This window comes from Pleurodeles waltl, chromosome 8 (assembly GCF_031143425.1).
Source record: "Pleurodeles waltl isolate 20211129_DDA chromosome 8, aPleWal1.hap1.20221129, whole genome shotgun sequence".
Lineage (NCBI taxonomy): Eukaryota > Metazoa > Chordata > Amphibia > Caudata > Salamandridae > Pleurodeles > Pleurodeles waltl.
The window spans coordinates 1480579393-1480597231 of record NC_090447.1 but is presented as its reverse complement, the minus strand read 5'-3'; the positions used below and the strand labels follow the sequence as shown (position 1 = coordinate 1480597231).

General features: G+C 42.8%; 1 protein-coding gene across 3 annotated transcripts in view; it reads right to left on the bottom strand.

Moving 5' to 3' along the window:
- Positions 1 to 656: 656 nt before the first annotated feature.
- TEX55 (testis expressed 55) overlaps positions 657 to 17839 on the bottom strand; it is a 404270-nt gene continuing 387087 nt past the window's right edge. For all 3 annotated transcript variants that reach the window (XM_069202663.1, XM_069202664.1, XM_069202665.1), the window contains 3 exons: positions 15533 to 15667; positions 9506 to 9568; positions 657 to 4008 (listed from right to left, as the gene is read on the bottom strand). In XM_069202663.1, the coding sequence (XP_069058764.1) occupies positions 3976 to 4008; positions 9506 to 9568; positions 15533 to 15667 (231 nt within the window). In that variant the 3' untranslated portion in view covers positions 657 to 3975. The remainder of the gene's footprint in view (positions 4009 to 9505; positions 9569 to 15532; positions 15668 to 17839) is intronic.

Here is a 17839-nt window from a genome sequence, read left to right as displayed (position 1 = left end):
TGACTTGCAACATCCTTATAATGTAAGACGGGGGACTTTATCATAGCTACTCCCCTTCCAATTCTACGTAGCTCCTCGGCTGTGTAGCTTTGTCAGATCCCCTGTTCTGGAATCCAAGATGTGGGGGTTCTGATGAACGGCTATGGTTGGGTGCGGAAGGGTGTAGATGGGCTTGCCTTAGACGCACCTGCTGCATGCGTCCACATTCCTATATGTCTTAAATAGTCCCCACCACCTACTGCCAGCCACTGGAAAGCTAGAGAGCAGACCGATCCAAAAATGGCGGTTGAAAAATCTCTTACTCTCTCATTACAAATGTTAGCGCTGGGGCGGGCCGGAGAGTGAAATAAGAGAAGTAGACCGGGGAAGCAATATTATTCTCCTCTTTCCCATCTCCCATGGAGAATATTATGTACATTTCCAACTGTCCTTAGAAGAAAATAAAATAGAGAAATCCTGTTCAGAATTTAAAAGAAAGTTCTTTAACATAATGTAAAATCACTAGCTAGTTAAACCACTCAAATTAAAAAATACTGCCGCTCCTCTAAGTAAGCGTCACCTTCTCATCAACTGCAGGAGGAAATTTCCACCCTTGCAAAAGTATATTTTCCTATTTGTTTTCCTCCTATACTCAGAATAAATAACCGAAACCTGTATGAGTTTAAAATACCTTTATTTAGACAAAAATGCAATAAAGAAATGACTCATGATTCCACCATTCAAAATGTCCTTCACAAACAGGTCTGGAGTGCCACCAAGTGCAGACAGAGACTGGACCTCATTAAGAGCAAGAGAGCAGCGCTGAAGCAGTCTGCACACCAGCAGCCACTGGTGACAGTCATACACCTTCTGGAATAAAGTACACCTGCCTGGAGACTGCTGAGGTTTAGCAGCAGGTAAAGTGCATTTCATTGCTGTTCTATGCGCTGAGATGGGAAAAGTCGAAGAGCATTGCCACCTCCCCACACCAGGCCACATCTATTGGTTAGGGGTAGTCTATCGCCTCTTCCTCTTCATCCAGGCATGGATGGAAGGAATAGTGCACTGGCATCATCTCTACAGCTGGTAGAATGGAAAAAGAAAAGTCTACAGTCGCTTCTTCTCCCCAGGACATGGCCGAAGAGGTGCTTTCCTTACCAAACTACAGGATGGGACAAGAATTGCATTCTGTCTTCCATTTCACACAGCCATAGGATGGGATAAGTCTACTGTCTCTTCCCCCAACCATGTGGCAAACAGGCTTCTTGGAGATGAAGAAATGCACTGTTGGTTCTCCAGCTAGCAATGGGAAAGTGAGAAGTCCCACTCTCTTTATCTCGCCATGGGAGAAAGAGAAGAGCATTGATATTTCCACTTCGCGAGCTACAGGGCGGGAGAAAGAAAAGGTGTACGGTCAGTTACTTTGCACCTAACCATCATAAGGGAGAAGTAAAACCTACTACCGCGTTCTCTTCACCTGGCCAGGCAGGAATGGAACAGGTCTTCATCTGGCAAGGGGATGGGACAAAGAATGGTGCACTGTGACTTCCATTTCCTACTCACATGATGGGAGGTAAAACTATAATGTCTCATTATCTTTACCTACTGATGAGAAGGCCATGCATACTAAACACACAACAATGCACAGAAGAGAACCCTGAGTACGGCTGGATGAAGAATAGAACCTAGTTCATGCTATCGTAACTCCCAAAACAATACACGAAGATTAGCTAAAACTCCAATCCCACAAGAGGGAAAACTAAGGACTGTAAGAAGGTAAGAGAAGTCAGGTTAGTTATCGTCCAATCAGTTGAGCTCTCCCGGGAAGAAATACAACACTGCACCATATCATGTGTACAGTAGGCAGCAATTAGACCACCCCTTTTTGGGGGACTGATTGTAGGGAGACCATGATTTACAAGAATCCGCTGCCGTTTAAAAAAATGCACCAATGTATGTGGCTAATATAACAGAAGATTCAGATTCTCAGGCACAACATTCCCATCCATTTCAGAAAAGACTGGATCAAGAGTTTTATCATGTCAATTACCAAGAAATACAAGTGATTCTTTGGGAACCCATGAACTCCGCATGTGGCGAGAGTCTGCCTTTGTTCCACCAATGGTCCTCTGACCACAAGCGAAATGTTTGAAGCTCCACCACATCGTTCTGTCCAATAGTCATCAGATGTGGACTGTAGGGAACGACCGAGCTCCTATAGCTGCCTTTCACGGGGAGGAGAACAAAAAAAGAAAAGTACAGCAAGCTCCTCAGGGAGGCAGCTGGAAAGTGATAATGCAGAAGGAGAATTAGCACAAAGGTAGAGAGAACAACATAAAAGACAGCTGCAGAGATGCACAGACCATGAGAAACAGGACATTAAAACAAGGAACAATTAGTTCAATGAGTTATAACAAAAAGGAAAAGACATGCAATGAGCACACAGAACCTATGAATAAACACAAAGGGGAGAACTCATCGCAGTTTATGGAAGACGTTAGACATGATTGACAGACTAAGGTCTTTCTGATAGTCGGTTAGCTTTGACTAAAATGCAAAGCGTTTCTTTCTGGAATCAAGTCAAGTAAGGGGTCTTAGTTTGAGTTCTAAATCAAATGAAGGGTTGTGGGACTATCTTGTCTTTACAAGAATGCACTGAGGCTGATGCTTCACAGGACATCTATTCCACTGAAGACAGAAAAAAGGGATGCAATCGGATCAGTTCAGAAACCTCAAACATTTCTCAAGCACACCCAAGGGTTTCCTAGCACTAGCCAAACAGGAAGCGTAGAGCAGCTACTACCAAAAAATATATGGGAGATTGATAGTCAAGCTTCATTATTAAAGTGCCACGTTTTAGTCTAATTTTAAAAAGAGGCTGATTGGTTTGTCACTTTGATTTTGACTGAGAGCCCGGTCCACATTTAACACACTGTCCACCTACCATGGCCCATGCCAACAAGGGGAGATGAAGATGATGGCAACTGCCAGGAAGCAGCATGTTTTTCCATGATAAATAAAAACTTGAATCCACTATGGAGCATTTTCCTAAGAAGCTTCCTTTCTAGGGGATTCTGTATATATGGGGCAGAAAACATTCACAGGAAGTAATGCCTTCAAACTCAAACAATGGAGGACCCGATCTGGAGTGGAGAAAAAGAAATACTGAGCCAGAGGTGAATGTCAAAGAAACACCAACAGCAAGTAAGGGAAAGTGAGAGAAAAAGACAGGGATAAGGAGTGAGTGAGTGCCATGATGGGTGAAAGAGTGTCGATAAGGGTCCAAGAGAGTGGAAGACTGAAAGCAGCAAATGTTATGTATCTGGAGGAAAATTCTGAGTGGGAAGAGTAGAAAGTGGACATATCCCATCAAAGTATCTCCATGGACACTACGGACCTGATTACCATCTTGGCGGGTGGAATACTTTGTCACAAAAGTGACGGATATCCCGTCTGCTGTATTACGAGTTCCAAAGGATATAATGGAATTATAATTTGATGGACAGGATATCTGTCACGTTTGTGACGGAGTAATCCCGTCCGCCAAGATCATAATCAGGCCTTTAATCTGTGATCAAAAGCAGCATGTTCCATGCTAGGTACAGAGGGTAGAATATTGTAGAGGTTTGCATAAACGTTCCCCGGCAAACAAATCAACTGGTACAATGGTAATGATGGAAGATGACCCACTGAACTGGCTATTTGTTAGCGGTAGAAGGATTAGTAGGTGTTAAACACCAAGGGACCTTGCATTAATACAAGGTAGGGCATGCTTCATAGGACAATCAATGGATAAAGTGGTACTTTGCATAAACACAAGGAAACACTCTAGGCTGGCATTCACAATGGCCATCACTGCCATAGTAGTGGTGTATTGACAGATGACGTCCTTGCAGAAAGAGACAGGCATGTTTGCTTCCTTTGCACACTTCGAGTGGACACGACTGGAAAGCACTGCGGTGACTAAGGCGATTTCTCCTCTCCAACAAACCACTTCTATGACTTTTTGTTCTGGATCATACCTTGCACCTGGGAAGAACAGACAACAATAATGCTTAGGAATTGTGATTCTATTAGGATGACTGCATGTTTTACAAACACTTTGCATCTCTTTTCTGTCCACTTTGCAAGTGGCCCTTGGTACTTCCCGTAAAACACAGGGTTGACATTTCTATTTAAATTGACATAATGGTTTCAGAGAGTTCACTGCTACACATGGTGATTTTTATTCAATATTTGGTAGGGCAAATATTTTTAAGTAAACCGCCAATTTCAAAGTGACTTTGGCTTTATGGACACCAAACATTTGTATTTCACATCTGTCGGACACAGATGCGCAGTCAAAGTTTGTGTATATTTTTACAGTTAAGAAAATCAGGCAGCTAAGATATATCTCATAAGACAATCTCTGCATTTGCTGGTACAACAAATAGACAGACTGACATGAAGTAAGCTGCACGTGTATCAGAACCATGGTCAGCTACTTTGTAAAATGTGCTATTTTCTATCTTTTCATGTTACCAGAATTCGGATTACCACATGTTTTAAATTGATTACCATTCTTCTTTTAGTTTGTCTTTCCATCTATGCCCGTTGCTTCTCTCGAATCAACCTTTTACTCAATTATTCATGTTTCATTTCACTTTCCACTTTAAACTCAGACCTCTCTGCACATCCTATCTCTTTGTTGGTTATCATTTGTCACCTGTTTTCAATTTTAGTTTTCCACTTTTGGTTATAAGTACATGCATATTTCCCCCTCTTATTCCCCCTCGATCATCTCTCTATGCAGGCCCCTCAGGCTCATATGTTTTCTTGAGAATGTGATACTGAACAAATTCAGTAACACAGACCACTGAAGAGAACCTTTGGGTAAATCTACAAAGAAATTACATTGAGGTTTCGTGATCAAGGGAAAAAGATTTGTTCTATGGTATACCAAAGGTGCATAAGAGTACCAACAAGCCTCTGTTGTATCTGGATGCCATTCAGGACTGAAACTCTTAGCCCAAAATGTGGATTTTGTTTTTTTACCCAATTTCTGCCATATACTTTATCCAACTTGACAGATGTTATTACTATGATCACCAACCCTACCAAAGAACACTCATTTACTCGGAATCTCATATTTTGTTGACATTGGACATAGATTTCTTTTCACCATTGTTCATCAGCAAAGTGCACTACAGGTCATCTTTCAGGTACTGGAAAGTAGACCTTATCTCCTAGCAGTGCCAGCTGACTTCATGACAAGATAGAGAGTAATTTCGGTGACTAAAAACTTTGGGGCGTATTTTCAAGGAAGTGGCATAGGGCAGTGCAGCAAGTAATTTTTGTGCCATTTTTTTGCCAATTTAAAAGGGCAAAAATGTTGCATATTTAGAAGATACAGTGCATTTCTATCCTTTCCCCCTTCACTGGTACACAAATTTCTAACTAGCAGCAGTGTAAGCACCCTAGCACCATAATACAGGGTTTCTGTGTTGCTGGCAGGATTGTTTTTGCAGAGGAAGGGGCATCTTCCTACACAAAAACAATCCAGACAAGGCATTTTCCTCTTTCTATGTGTGCTACAAAATGTAGCACGCATAGAAAGAGGAAATCCAAGAGGAGAGATAAAGATATTTTTCCCTTGTTGCACCTGCCCAGAGGAGGCGTACAGTTTTGACGCATTTCCAGGTTTATAGATCTTTGTAAATCTGGGAATGAGTCAAAACCCATGGGTGTTGCATGAGAACACCCACGGCAATGTCCATGGAGAGACTCCCTGACACAGTGTAAGGCAATGCAGCTACTTGTGCTGTGTTGCCTTACACCATATCTACGAGGCCATGAAAAGCTCCTAGAGGAATTGTTTAGAAATAGTTTGTGCACATATGATCCAGTCTTCAGTTAATGAATAAGACAACTCCTTACTGTTCAAATCCAATATATTAATAAATAGGATTCAGGAAGTTCAAAAAAATGTACAACAAATACAAAGAATGTCCATCTCATAAACAACAACACTGTATATAACCCCCTAGATCACAAGATTGAATCCCAACAGAAGACCCAGGAGTTGAACTTTCTAAATCCTATTGATTAATATATTGGATTTTAACAGTACAGAGTTGTCTTATTCATTAATTGAAGATTGGATCGTATGTACACAAATTATAATCAACACAAGAGTGGTTCGCACACATTATACTTGGTTCCGTTCAGATTCAAAATTATACATACGGATTTATACACACTTAGGGGCATATTTATGATGCCCTAGCGCCACATTAATGTAATTATTTTTTACGTCAATGTGGCCGAAATCCCCGCACTGTATTTACAGAGTAGCGCAAAACATGCATTGCACCACTCTGTAACCCTTTGCGCTACATTATGCCTGCCCCAGGCATAATGTATGCAAAGGGGGCGTTCCCCCATTAAGGGAGCTAAAAAAAATGGCATAAGCCCCATTTTTTTACAGCACTTTTAACGTCTGCTCAAGAGCAGGCATTAAAAGGGGCTTCCACTCTTTAGAATGGGTCCCTATGGACCCTGCAAGAGTAGCACCATTATTTGGGTGCTACTCCTGCAGAGGTCATCAATAGCGTCAGGAGAAAAGATGCTTTGCCCCCTACCCTGTGCCAACATTTTAAAAATACGGCGCACACATGGTGGTGGTAGGGGGTGCTAAGGGGCGCAAGGAAACTGGTGCTGCACTCGGTGCAGCGCCACTTTCCATAAATCTGCCCCCTAATATGTCCACTTACAGCAAGACACTGACTCACAGATAAACCCCTATTTATGTAACATGCCACTGGTCCTTAAGAACATCTTCTTCCCATCAAAGTTCTGACTCCTAGGAATACTGTCAACCTATGTCTTCCTTCCACCCCGTAACATAATCTTTCTCTATTAGTTTCCATTTTCCCAGGCCTCTATCTTTCCTACCACCACTTCACTGCTAGTCTCTGTTCCAGCAGACTTCCGTTACCCCTGGTACAGAGAAATATCCTAAATGCAGGAACGTTTCGAAGAGTGGTCAGAGAGCCACTGGACACTGCCCTGCAGAACTGGATGCTGCGCTGCAAAATAAAAGCAACTTTAAACTGTGGGGAAACTATGTGCTGAGGGAGTATCTTCAGTGTGTCAAAGTAGGTCAACATCCTCAAACAGGCCAGAACAAAGGACCTAAAGCAAGATATTAGTCAGTCATAACAAAAATGCAAAAAAAGGGTGGTGTGATATCTACACATTTGAATATCTGTACCAAAATAAACATGTGATAAAGGAAAAGTGCCTCTGCTAACAGGCACGCTACTGCCCCTGCAGGCCACTGAGCAGATTTCCCTCAAACAATACAGAATCCATGCGCATGCGTCGTTGTGCAGCGAGCTGGCAGCCTGTCTGGATAAAAGGCGTTCAATAGAGCCAGCTTATTCTCATTACTGCTGTGCGCGTGGCTTGACTGTAATGAAGGCCATCAGGTGCTGTTAATCCTCTTACGTCCGACACAGCTATCACCGCTTCGCACTCCTACTGAGCACAGTGTTACAGCGAACAGAGAATCACTGGCATTCAATGCTAATGCAGACATCAATACTGCTTGCAGGAGAAATAAAACCTCTTTTAATAGACACCTTCATAGCTCCAACACCGAAATGGTGGCACTCGCTAGCTGCGTGCACAAAATATCCTGGCAGAGACGTCAGTGGTGCCAGAACATTGTCATTAGTAATACAGAATTAAGATGACCAGGGAGCCATTGGCCTGCATTTTATTGTGCAAAAAACACAACTGATGTCCACCATTAGCCACATAACAGATTATTACAATCTTGCTGTAATGCCAAATTACCAGGGTGAGCGCAATGAATGCTTGATATATGTACCTTATTCCAATGACTACCCATAAACTGTACCAGAGGTCTGCGGTCTTATGGCTGGCAGCCCTTTTATAATTGCTCATTTCATTGTGGATTTAGTGCTGCTGAAAGGCACAATGTTGGCCAAGTAATTGGACTTATCTACCGAATGAGTTGGAAAAAGCTGACTCCATTTAGAGCTCTGAGATTTGATGGTGGGGAAGGAGGGTCCAGTGAATTTTCATTATTCTCACAACAAGAACTCCACTTCCCCTTAATCCACTTAACTTTTATTTAAATCTGCTGAGTTTGCCAATGATTTCCTAGGGTGTGTCCATCACAGATTAGACCTCCAGAATGCAGTGTATTCCATGTCGCTAAACAGTCATTATAATACGCTTGCATGTGGCTTACCATACTGATTCACGAATCATGATTGTACATTCCGTCATAACCAACCCTCCTTTCAAGATGAAGTGCAACAAATACTTTTGAGGTGTTACTCCACAAGGCAGAAGAGACATTGGGTCACACAAGGTCTATCAACCCAGACGCACGGTTCCACACTCTCCTTCCGTCTCTTATTCCACCACTAACTGCAGGAAAGTAACAAGCAAAATAAGTTACATAACTAATGTGGAAGCATATTCAGTCTGAGAGGGGAGAGCTAGGACACTTTGATGTCCACCAGCCGTGATCTTGGGAAAATGAAGGACAAATATTACTCTAATTTAAATCCCAATAGGTCAGTAAAAAATGGTTTCTTCTGGATCCATCCATTCCCATGCTGGCATTTTGGACTGAACTGCTAAGGAGTAGATTGCAGTTGTGTTTAGTTTTTACATCTCCCTGGGATCGTGGACGACTAGAAGTTTGCACACCATCCTTATCAGTGATCCGACAGAAAACATGGACTAACAGTACAATACTTGCTTTTTTCCACTTATCACACTGCATTTAAAAGCACCCTGAAGCAGCAAAAATCAAAAACACAGCATGCAGATCCCCACAAAATCCTTAGATGGATAAATAAATGTCCTTTGTCGTTTTTTACCGGGTGCATACAGAGAAATGTACAAAACACGAATAGCCCACAGTTGGATCCAGGATATTTATAAACCATTTGTAACTGGCCAACTGGTATTCCTATCAGAGTCAACCCCATGTCCACCTTAAGGTTGGATATTGCCCCGTTGCGGTACCTTAATAACTGATGCAACCTGGCAACAAGAAATATTTAGCTCAAAGGTGCAATCCGGTGAATGATATCACGATATGTCTCAAAACCCAGACTGACATCTGTAAACCAAAGAACGTCCTAGGACTCTTAATGATGGTGGTTGTTAGTGACTCAGAACTGGCTAAAGAGAACTGCTAACTAGATGGCAATACGTCACCTGCTGATTCCTTCCACGTTTCCATGACAATGTAGTTTTAATAATGTGTGGGTAAAATTACAACTTCGTCTGGAATTTTGCCAAGGTGACAAACTTTCTGATTTTCAGAGAACAACATTCACAATCTTTAACGTTCACAACCTCTCATCCCCACTTTTAATGGGACAGTGGTAGAAGGTATTTGAAGGAGAGCATCTCTTGTAATCTGGAAGAGGAGGATGGTTCCCAGAGGATTTCAAACATTTGAACAAAGAAACCCATATTCCCACTTTATGAGCCATACCTGATCCAGCATAAACTGCAGGGGGTCTTCGGGCTTCTGGTAAACCATGTTCTCGGTGATCTCCTGGGAGGGGAACAGAGAGGGGAATAAAGAGCGGAGAAGAAAAAAAGAAAAAGTACAAGAAATGGAAATGATGAGCGAGGGACAGGATAGCGAGGGATAGGATAGAGGAAGGGAAGAAAAGAGGACGAGATGGGAATAAGAAGCGAGGGATAGGATAGAGGAAGGGAAGAAAAGAGTGCACGGGATGGAAATAAGAAGCGAGGGATAAGATAGAGGAAGGGAAGAAAAGAGTGCACGAGGTGGGAATAAGAAGGGAGGGATAAGGTAGAGGAAGGGAAGAAAAGAGTGCACGAGGTGGGAATAAGAAGCAAGGGATAAGATAGAGGAAGGGAAGAAAAGAGAGCACGAGATGGGAATAAGAAGCGAGGAACAGGATAGAAGAAGGGAAGAAAAGTTGACGAGAGACAGAAATGAAGAGCGAGTGACAGGACACATAGGGAGGGGAAGAAAAGAGTGCACGAGATGGGAATAAGAAGCGAGGGATAAGATAGAGGAAGGGAAGAAAAGAGTGCACGAGGTGGGAATAAGGAGCGAGGGACAGGATAGATGAAGGGAAGAAAAGAGTACACAAGGTGGGAATAAGAAGCGAGGGATAGGATAGAGGAAGGGAAGAAAAAAGTGTGAATTGTTCATCGAGTACAAGTTGCATCAAGTTTTCACAGTTTCAGGTCCTTGTTGAATAAGGAGAGACACGTATTGATATTTTGTGTTGCACTTTGTGGTGTTTTGAATGGGACAGACCACTGAGACAGAACATCATCTGTTGTAGCTAGACAGACAGGCTTGGCAGAATATGTGACATGTTTATGGGGGAGAGACAGAGAGATAGACTAGACAGGATGTAAAGTGTTGTATAGTACATTATGATGTTTTAAAGGGGATAAAGACACACAGTGGATAGAAATTGATATAATGTCCAACAGACCGATGGCATAGAGCGATGACAACCTGCGCACTGACTTTTTCTGACTCGCCTCTGATTTTGCGGTGCGATCTCTGAATCCACGGGTAGCATCTCAAAGTGTCTCACAACTGCCTCGGCCTTATGAATATTGACCAACAGGGGGTAATTTGCAACCCCGTTTGTTTAGATTCCCAAACGGGAAACTTTTTTTTAAAGGAGCCCACGTCTTAAAAAAAACTAAAAAACAAAAAAAAAAAAAAAAAAAAACACCCCTGAATTAAAAACATGTGTCCCGTTTGGTAAAACTAGTGGGTAGGGGGAAGGAGTGAAGGAGGATGGGGCATACAGCAGTCGTCAGAAAACTTTCTGGCTCTTTCCCCTTTGCGAATAAGTTACTACGGCACTGACCAATGGTTTGTGACCACAAATGCGGTTGCAAATAATTGATGCACGCCATACCGAGCTGCAATTAGGAGTGGACTCGGCGTTTAATCCCTGTGTTTACTGCAATTCGGCATGGGGGGCTAAATAGATTTTGTGAGCCGGAAAGTCTATTCCGACTCACAAATGGCTTTAATACACATCTAAAAGCAATTGTGCTCCAGCGAACCCCGTGCTTTTGTGAATTGCAAGGTTGTGCACTTACAAAATGGCTTTGTACATCTGGCCCATAGTAACTGAAGTGTTTTGCAGGTCACAGAGAGAGAGGCAAGGTATACAGAGAACGAAGTGTTGTGTACCAGCCTCATCAAGTAGTGTAAACAGTCTACGAAGTTCAACTCTCAATAGGAGATCCCTTACATAGCATTATAGCCCAGTCCTCCAGGGGGCGACATGTTCACCAAATGCCTTCTCCCTTGTGTTTTACCTCAGGGAGAGCCTTTATTGGATAGGGTGGTCCCCGGCACTGAGCACTCTTGTAAAGGCAGGAATAGGAGTCTACCACTGATGACATCAGCAAAATCAGGCAGCACCATCTACCCCCACCCCAAAAGGCTGACTTAAAAATAGGTTATTTACCAAATGCAAAATGACGTGAAACTTGGCAACACAGATCATCATACAGGCTCGACAACTTCTAAATGGTCTGCCTGTCCTTTTCACGTTTTTTAAAATAATATTCATATTTTCAAATAGCAAAGACTTAAGTAGGTTTAAATAAGGGTGATATTCCATTTTCAGTGATGATTGCACAAGACATATGAATGCTTAGCACAGACTTCTCACAGCCTCAATGAGAGTTCTCCAGGATCAGCTTTTTAAGAGCAGACAAGGTCCAATTCTGTCGGTCACTGACACTGATATTTTGGAGGCAATTCCATGATCGTGAAACACAGAAAAATCTGAATTGTTGCTCTCGGACTGTAATTTTAAGTATATAGTGCTTACTACCCCTGATGAGGCGTTGAAGCGCTTTTTGGCGAGTAGCATGCTACTCCGGAAGCCAAGAGGAATTAGTGGTGGATTAGCATAGGGAAATATGAGTACAGTATTAGTATTATTAGGAGTTAATTTGAGCCGTGGATATGTGAGTTTGCCAGTTGGATTGACTGGAGTAATTGAGGGATAAAGGTGGGAAGAATCCACAAGTGTTAATTGGGAGTTTATAGTAATAGGATGAGGCTTGGGATGAGTAAAGGAGAGATGGAGCAGGGAAGAGTCTGTGGAAAGTGGTTAAGGAGATCATAGTAGCAGAAGGGGGTTTGGATGAGTCAAAGGTGAGATAAATGAGGGAGAATTTAGTAGGGTTGTTTGGGAGATCATAGTAGTAAACTGAGGTTTGGGGTGAGCTAGATGCGGTAGAAGAGGAAAGGCAGGGTTATTTTGGAGATCGAAGTAGTAGAATGGGTTTGGGATGAGTCAGAGCGGGGGTGAAGGATAGATTGATAGAGACATAGGGTGATGGGGAGAGAGTATTTATACATATTTTTGTTATTTAATTATTTTTTTTAAAAAAATTATTTGTAGATTTAATTTTTATTTATTTTTATGTATTTTTCTCTAGCACAGTAGGACTACAGTAATAAATAGATATGTAAATACATAATAAAGGAATATATGTGCAAGGAATATAATAATGGGTATAATAATGAATGAAATGTAATCCTGCAGATAATCAGAATGTCCACAGGAATAAATCTCTGAGGAGGGGCAGGATAAGGGGTTCCTCTGGGCAGATGCCCTGCAAGAGACTGAGCTTTGGAGGCACTGTTTGCTACTTCTTTCCTAAGATTAGAAGCAAATCCTGGTCCAGGACAGTAATGGAGTGGGGACATCAGCACATTTCATGAGGAAGACTAGAAGTTTCTCCTAGAAAAAGAAAAAGTGTGCTTTTCCACAATCTGTACTCCATTTCTTTGTGAACCACGCGAACGTTTGAGAATCTATTATATACTTAGATTCCCATTCAGTAGGATTCTGTGAATCTCTGAGCACATATACATGGAAACAAGTCATTGGCATGTGTACAAATTGCTGGTACCATTCTAAAGAAGAACCAGAGGTCGGTGGCCAGTCACTGCAGCCATTCTACATTACTTTGCTTGGCACATATCATGGTGACAAATATGAAGTTTACAGTGCCAGCCTTATTACCTTTCTGGTGCTCCGAGGGCAGAAATGGGTGCTGACATGTTCACAGTGTGAGCAGAAAGGCTGTTTGCTCTTTCACTTGACCCCAAAGAAGACTGTTAACTCCATCTAAGGCCGATGGTTCCAGAAGCTGGCGATAGGGCGCGGGTCACAGGCCAGCCTAGCTTAAATGCCAACACTGACTGGACAGACCAACCAAACTTATACAACAAAAATCCTTCAATCTTTCGAGCTTGCCTGAACATTTCTTGTTGCTCTTCGTAAGATTAAACAATTCCCTACTATCCTACCTGGTCCCATATTAGTGAAAGGGTGCACTTTCCCTGTTAGCGCTATGGCACACCTTTGAGCAGGTGTGGTGGGTGCAAACAGGGAAAGTGAGCCCTATGATGAAGAATGCGCTGCCCTCAGTGCAGCTGTGAACTTGCGCGGCCCACAGGGTAGCGCTTTCAAGGGAGATATGGAGTGTTTAAAAACTGCTCCATGTTCCTCTGTGCAGGCAGCAACCCAGCTGCACTATCGAAAGGGATTAGCGGACCCCTTGCAGGCGGGTGCAGTGAATGAGTGCACCCACCTGCAGGGGGATGTCTGGGGGTCCATGGGACCCCCCTTCAATCCCCTGAGAGGGCTGCACTCAGGGGGAGCACCGACAGTGCGCCACCTTTTTGTGGCGCAGTTTCATTGCGCCTACTAAGGCCATGTTTGCCTTTGCAGCCCCGTCAATAATACAGCGCTGGCGCAGAGGCCCAGTGGTTCCCTCATTTGCATGGAGTGACACAGCCATGTAAATGAGGGAACGCCCTTGCTTGATAGTACTGGAGCTACATGTAGAATAACCAGGTCAGAGGCATTATTTTTAGGCATGGGCAAAGTAGGAGAATGCCTTTGGACCACCCCTTCCAAATGCCCGAGGAAAATAAACTGTTGTCTATCTCTCTATCTCCACCTATAATGTACAATTCTATACTGTTTGGCATAACGGAGGTTGAATTAGCAGAAAATGAGTAATAAAATTAAAAATGGTTCTTAACTGGACCAAGCCCCCAAAATATCTCTTGCCTCCAAAATCCGTAAACTGACGCTGCACCAGGTGGGATGAATGTTTTTGTGCTACAAGAGAATACCTGCAGTAATAGCATGTATCACCAGGTTGTCAGATGCATTGCCAAATGGTTATTTCTCTTGTGCGCTGAGTTGTCATGGAACAGAAGATGTGCACAAGCAGAAGACAGCAGGAAGTCAAAGACAAGCATTTGCAATGCAATAGGTCTCGCATTTTTCAAACAAGTTAATTGTCATCTGTTGACAACAGAGCCCACGTGCAAAAACCAAAGAAAACATGAGAAGAAACTGAGAAAAGACGACTTGGCAAAATACCAGAAAGTTAGCTTTGAAAAATAAAACTTTGCTATTTTGTCCCTGCTGGGCATGTTTTTGCCAGTCACAAGCCTTCGGTTTTTGGGGCACTTGAACTTAAAACCAACAAACACTACCTCCATCACATCGGGAGCAGCGGACGGGCACTAATTAAGTTGCATCAATTAGTGCTTGATCACTGCTCCACAAAGAGAAACGGAAGTGATGTCAGGCGTGCCTTGACTAATTACGAGGCCGTAAAGAAGAAGTGCCACGCAAATCAACAAATGGTGAACGATAGGCTGGCTCCAAGCCCTTTACGGAACACAGAGTCTCGCAAGTAAGACGCATGCGCGAGCACCTGCACTCGCAGGCTCGATCTTAAAAAAATAAAAATAAAATACAAGGAGGAATAGAAGAGGGCTCTAAAAATACACATTCCTCTAAACTGTGGGCAATACCGTTTCACCTCTGACCCGCTGTGCATGGGAGGACAATTAATTGGCATTAATGCATGCAGCAGTGGCCAGCCACACTGAATTTGACTGTCATATAAAGGAATAACTTCATGGCTTTAGAAGACACAGTCAGCGACAGGATCACAGATCCTTAAATGAAAAGAAGGGGCAAGGTGAGCAGTTAAACAGATATGAATCTGCCACTCTGGGACTGAAGAACCACAATGACTTTGCACTGAGTCTCTAGGGTCCAGGATCAAAACACTACAAAAACACAAGGAAACAATTCCCCATTCCCTACAAACCCTCACACTCACTGTCCTGCCTAGCATTAGGGTTGCGTCTGGTAATTGCATTCATTTTAGGTCATTTTTAGACCCCTCACAAGTGGCCAAGTAATGCACGACTTCTACTTACTTCACAGGAATGAGATGTTGCGTCTCCCAGGTGGGTCCTAGGAAGGGAACGAGTCATGAGCTGGCCCACCATCAGCAAACATTTACTAATTCCTAGCGTGTATCACTGTAAAGGTTTCAGCAGATGGATGGCTCAAGGACCACATATGTTAATTAGAGTGTCTCTACCAATCACAATGGCTAGACCACTAAGGGTTGCCTCAGCAGACTGTGCCCAATGGATGTGTTTGTGGGTCACCTGGAATATTTGCAGGATGTTGTGTTTCTCCATGTACTTCAATGAGACTTCATATGGCTCCTCGTAGGTAGCAGGTAATTGCTCCTTGGACTTTCCAGGCTCCACTTCTGTAATGAGAGTCTTTCTGACAGGACACTAGGGGAAAAAAACACAATTATTTGCTAAGATATGGTACCGTACAGTAAATTTTCAATGTAATGCAGGCCTGGAGCCCTTAAAAGGCAGCAGTTACCCATTCACCATCAGCCCAAAATCAGCTTTATAAGGGTAGCTTAAACTTTAGGAAGTGGTCCCACTCAATTAAGGTGATCACTCGAAGACTTCTGTGTAACAAGGGCATGCAAACCAGAACCTATCAAACCCAACAACCAGACGGGAAAACTCTTCACCGGGAATTGCACAATGACCCTTACAGTTCCTAAATCAAACCCCAATGACGTTTGCATCTGTGCAAAAGAGCATATGCCCTGTCTTGCAGGTAGAGGAGGTCCTCTGATGGACAGTGAATTAGATAGAACCAGCTCTTGTGTACACATGCATTTCTGTACCTTGGATAGTAAACTCAAGCCCAAGGGCCTGTCCAGTAATGTTCAGCCCTAACCATCTACTGATTAACGTATTAACAGTACAGCTGTGGCAAGGAACCTGAGTGGGGTGGATGATGCCCTTTATGTGCTAGCTCGGGGGTCAAGAGACAACAGCCCAGCCTATTATCTTTGGCTATTTCTGACAGCTGTGGGGAATGGGAGAGTACACGGAAGTCATATCTATACAAGTCAGAATTCCAGCATCAATGACTGTACCGCCTTACATGTTCAGGCAGGTACAACATGTGTCTGGGTCTCCCAAAGCCATCACTCTAGTATTTAATATGGAGGTAGAGCTTACAGCAGCTATGAGATCCACCAGTGCTGGCACTGGCCAGTGTACGCCTCAATAGACTTGTGGCTCAGATTGAATCAAACATGAACTCCACGCTTCTACTGCGTAATCTATACTGAGTTAGGCTTAAAGAAAACAGCATTTCAACAATAGGCTCCTCCAAAGTAGGACTCCAACATCGCACCTCTACTACTTTTCACTAAGGTTGGAGCTGATGCCGCCTGCACTGCAACCAGAAGACTTACTTACCTTGAACAATGGATGATTCTCAAATTACCATTTTCTGTAGAACCACAAAGTGCAGATATAACTCATCCATGATGAACAGTGAACACGAAGGACCTGATTCTCAGTTGACTGGTGTTTTTTGACTCACCTCATGCAAATTAATTGCACAGAGGCTGGTATGTCATGCTTTTGTATGTACTGTACCCAGTAGTTAGCAGGTGTCAAATATCTCATCCTTTGATAAATTTCAGCAGGCTATGTACTGTAGCATGTGGATATTGTTGCCTAAAGAACCAAGGTCCGAATATCAAATTGTATCAGGTGTGATAAATACAACATACAACTCTGACCAACTTAAAATTGGAGCCATAGTCTGTTTTACTTGCAAGATATTTCTTATGGAAGAAGCCTGTTCTCACTGGCATAATCAAGTGTTCAAAATCCTAGGCCCTCCACTCTGGTGGCCATCTTACTCTTTGTTCAATATCACTGACAGTAAGGCATGGGTCCTTGTTTCATGGATGGGAGAGTGGAAGGGTAACATATGACATTCATAAAGGATGTCCACACTATAGAATTTCTTTTGAGTGTTAGCAACTTGAATTCCCAAACGATAAAACATTTTCTTAAAGCAACTTGTGGCCCTTAGAGTGACAGGGTATGCTTTAAAGAAACAAAATCAGTTTCTGGTAAGGGCATACACCCAGGGCAGGGTTGGGGGGGCTTCCAATCTTCCCCAGAGCACTGGCTGCTCCCTTTGACACGATTCACAAAAGAGGGTCTGTCCTCCAGGAACAGCTTCCTTTTTTCAAATCAGACACCACCCCATATCGGGTGAGGGCCCGCCCTTTTATAACCCCTCCAAATTGTGATTTCAATTAATCACCAAACCTCTTTTTTGAGTCAGAAATATGTTTTTTTCTGACTAACAAAATAGGGTTTGTACATCATAAAACAGGCCTTGAAAAATCATAAAAATGACACTAGACCTGTAGGTTGAGTAACTTGAATAATCTACCTGACCTAACTGTAATGTACTTCACCCATAAATGGGTCTCAAATTGTGTGATCCTAGGCAAATATTCTATTTTACAGTCACCTTTTTCTTCATTCTCACATATAAGTACACCTTCAAATATGTGAGTTCAGCATTTCTGCTGTACAAAAAACTCTTATTTTATTAAATAGACTAAACGT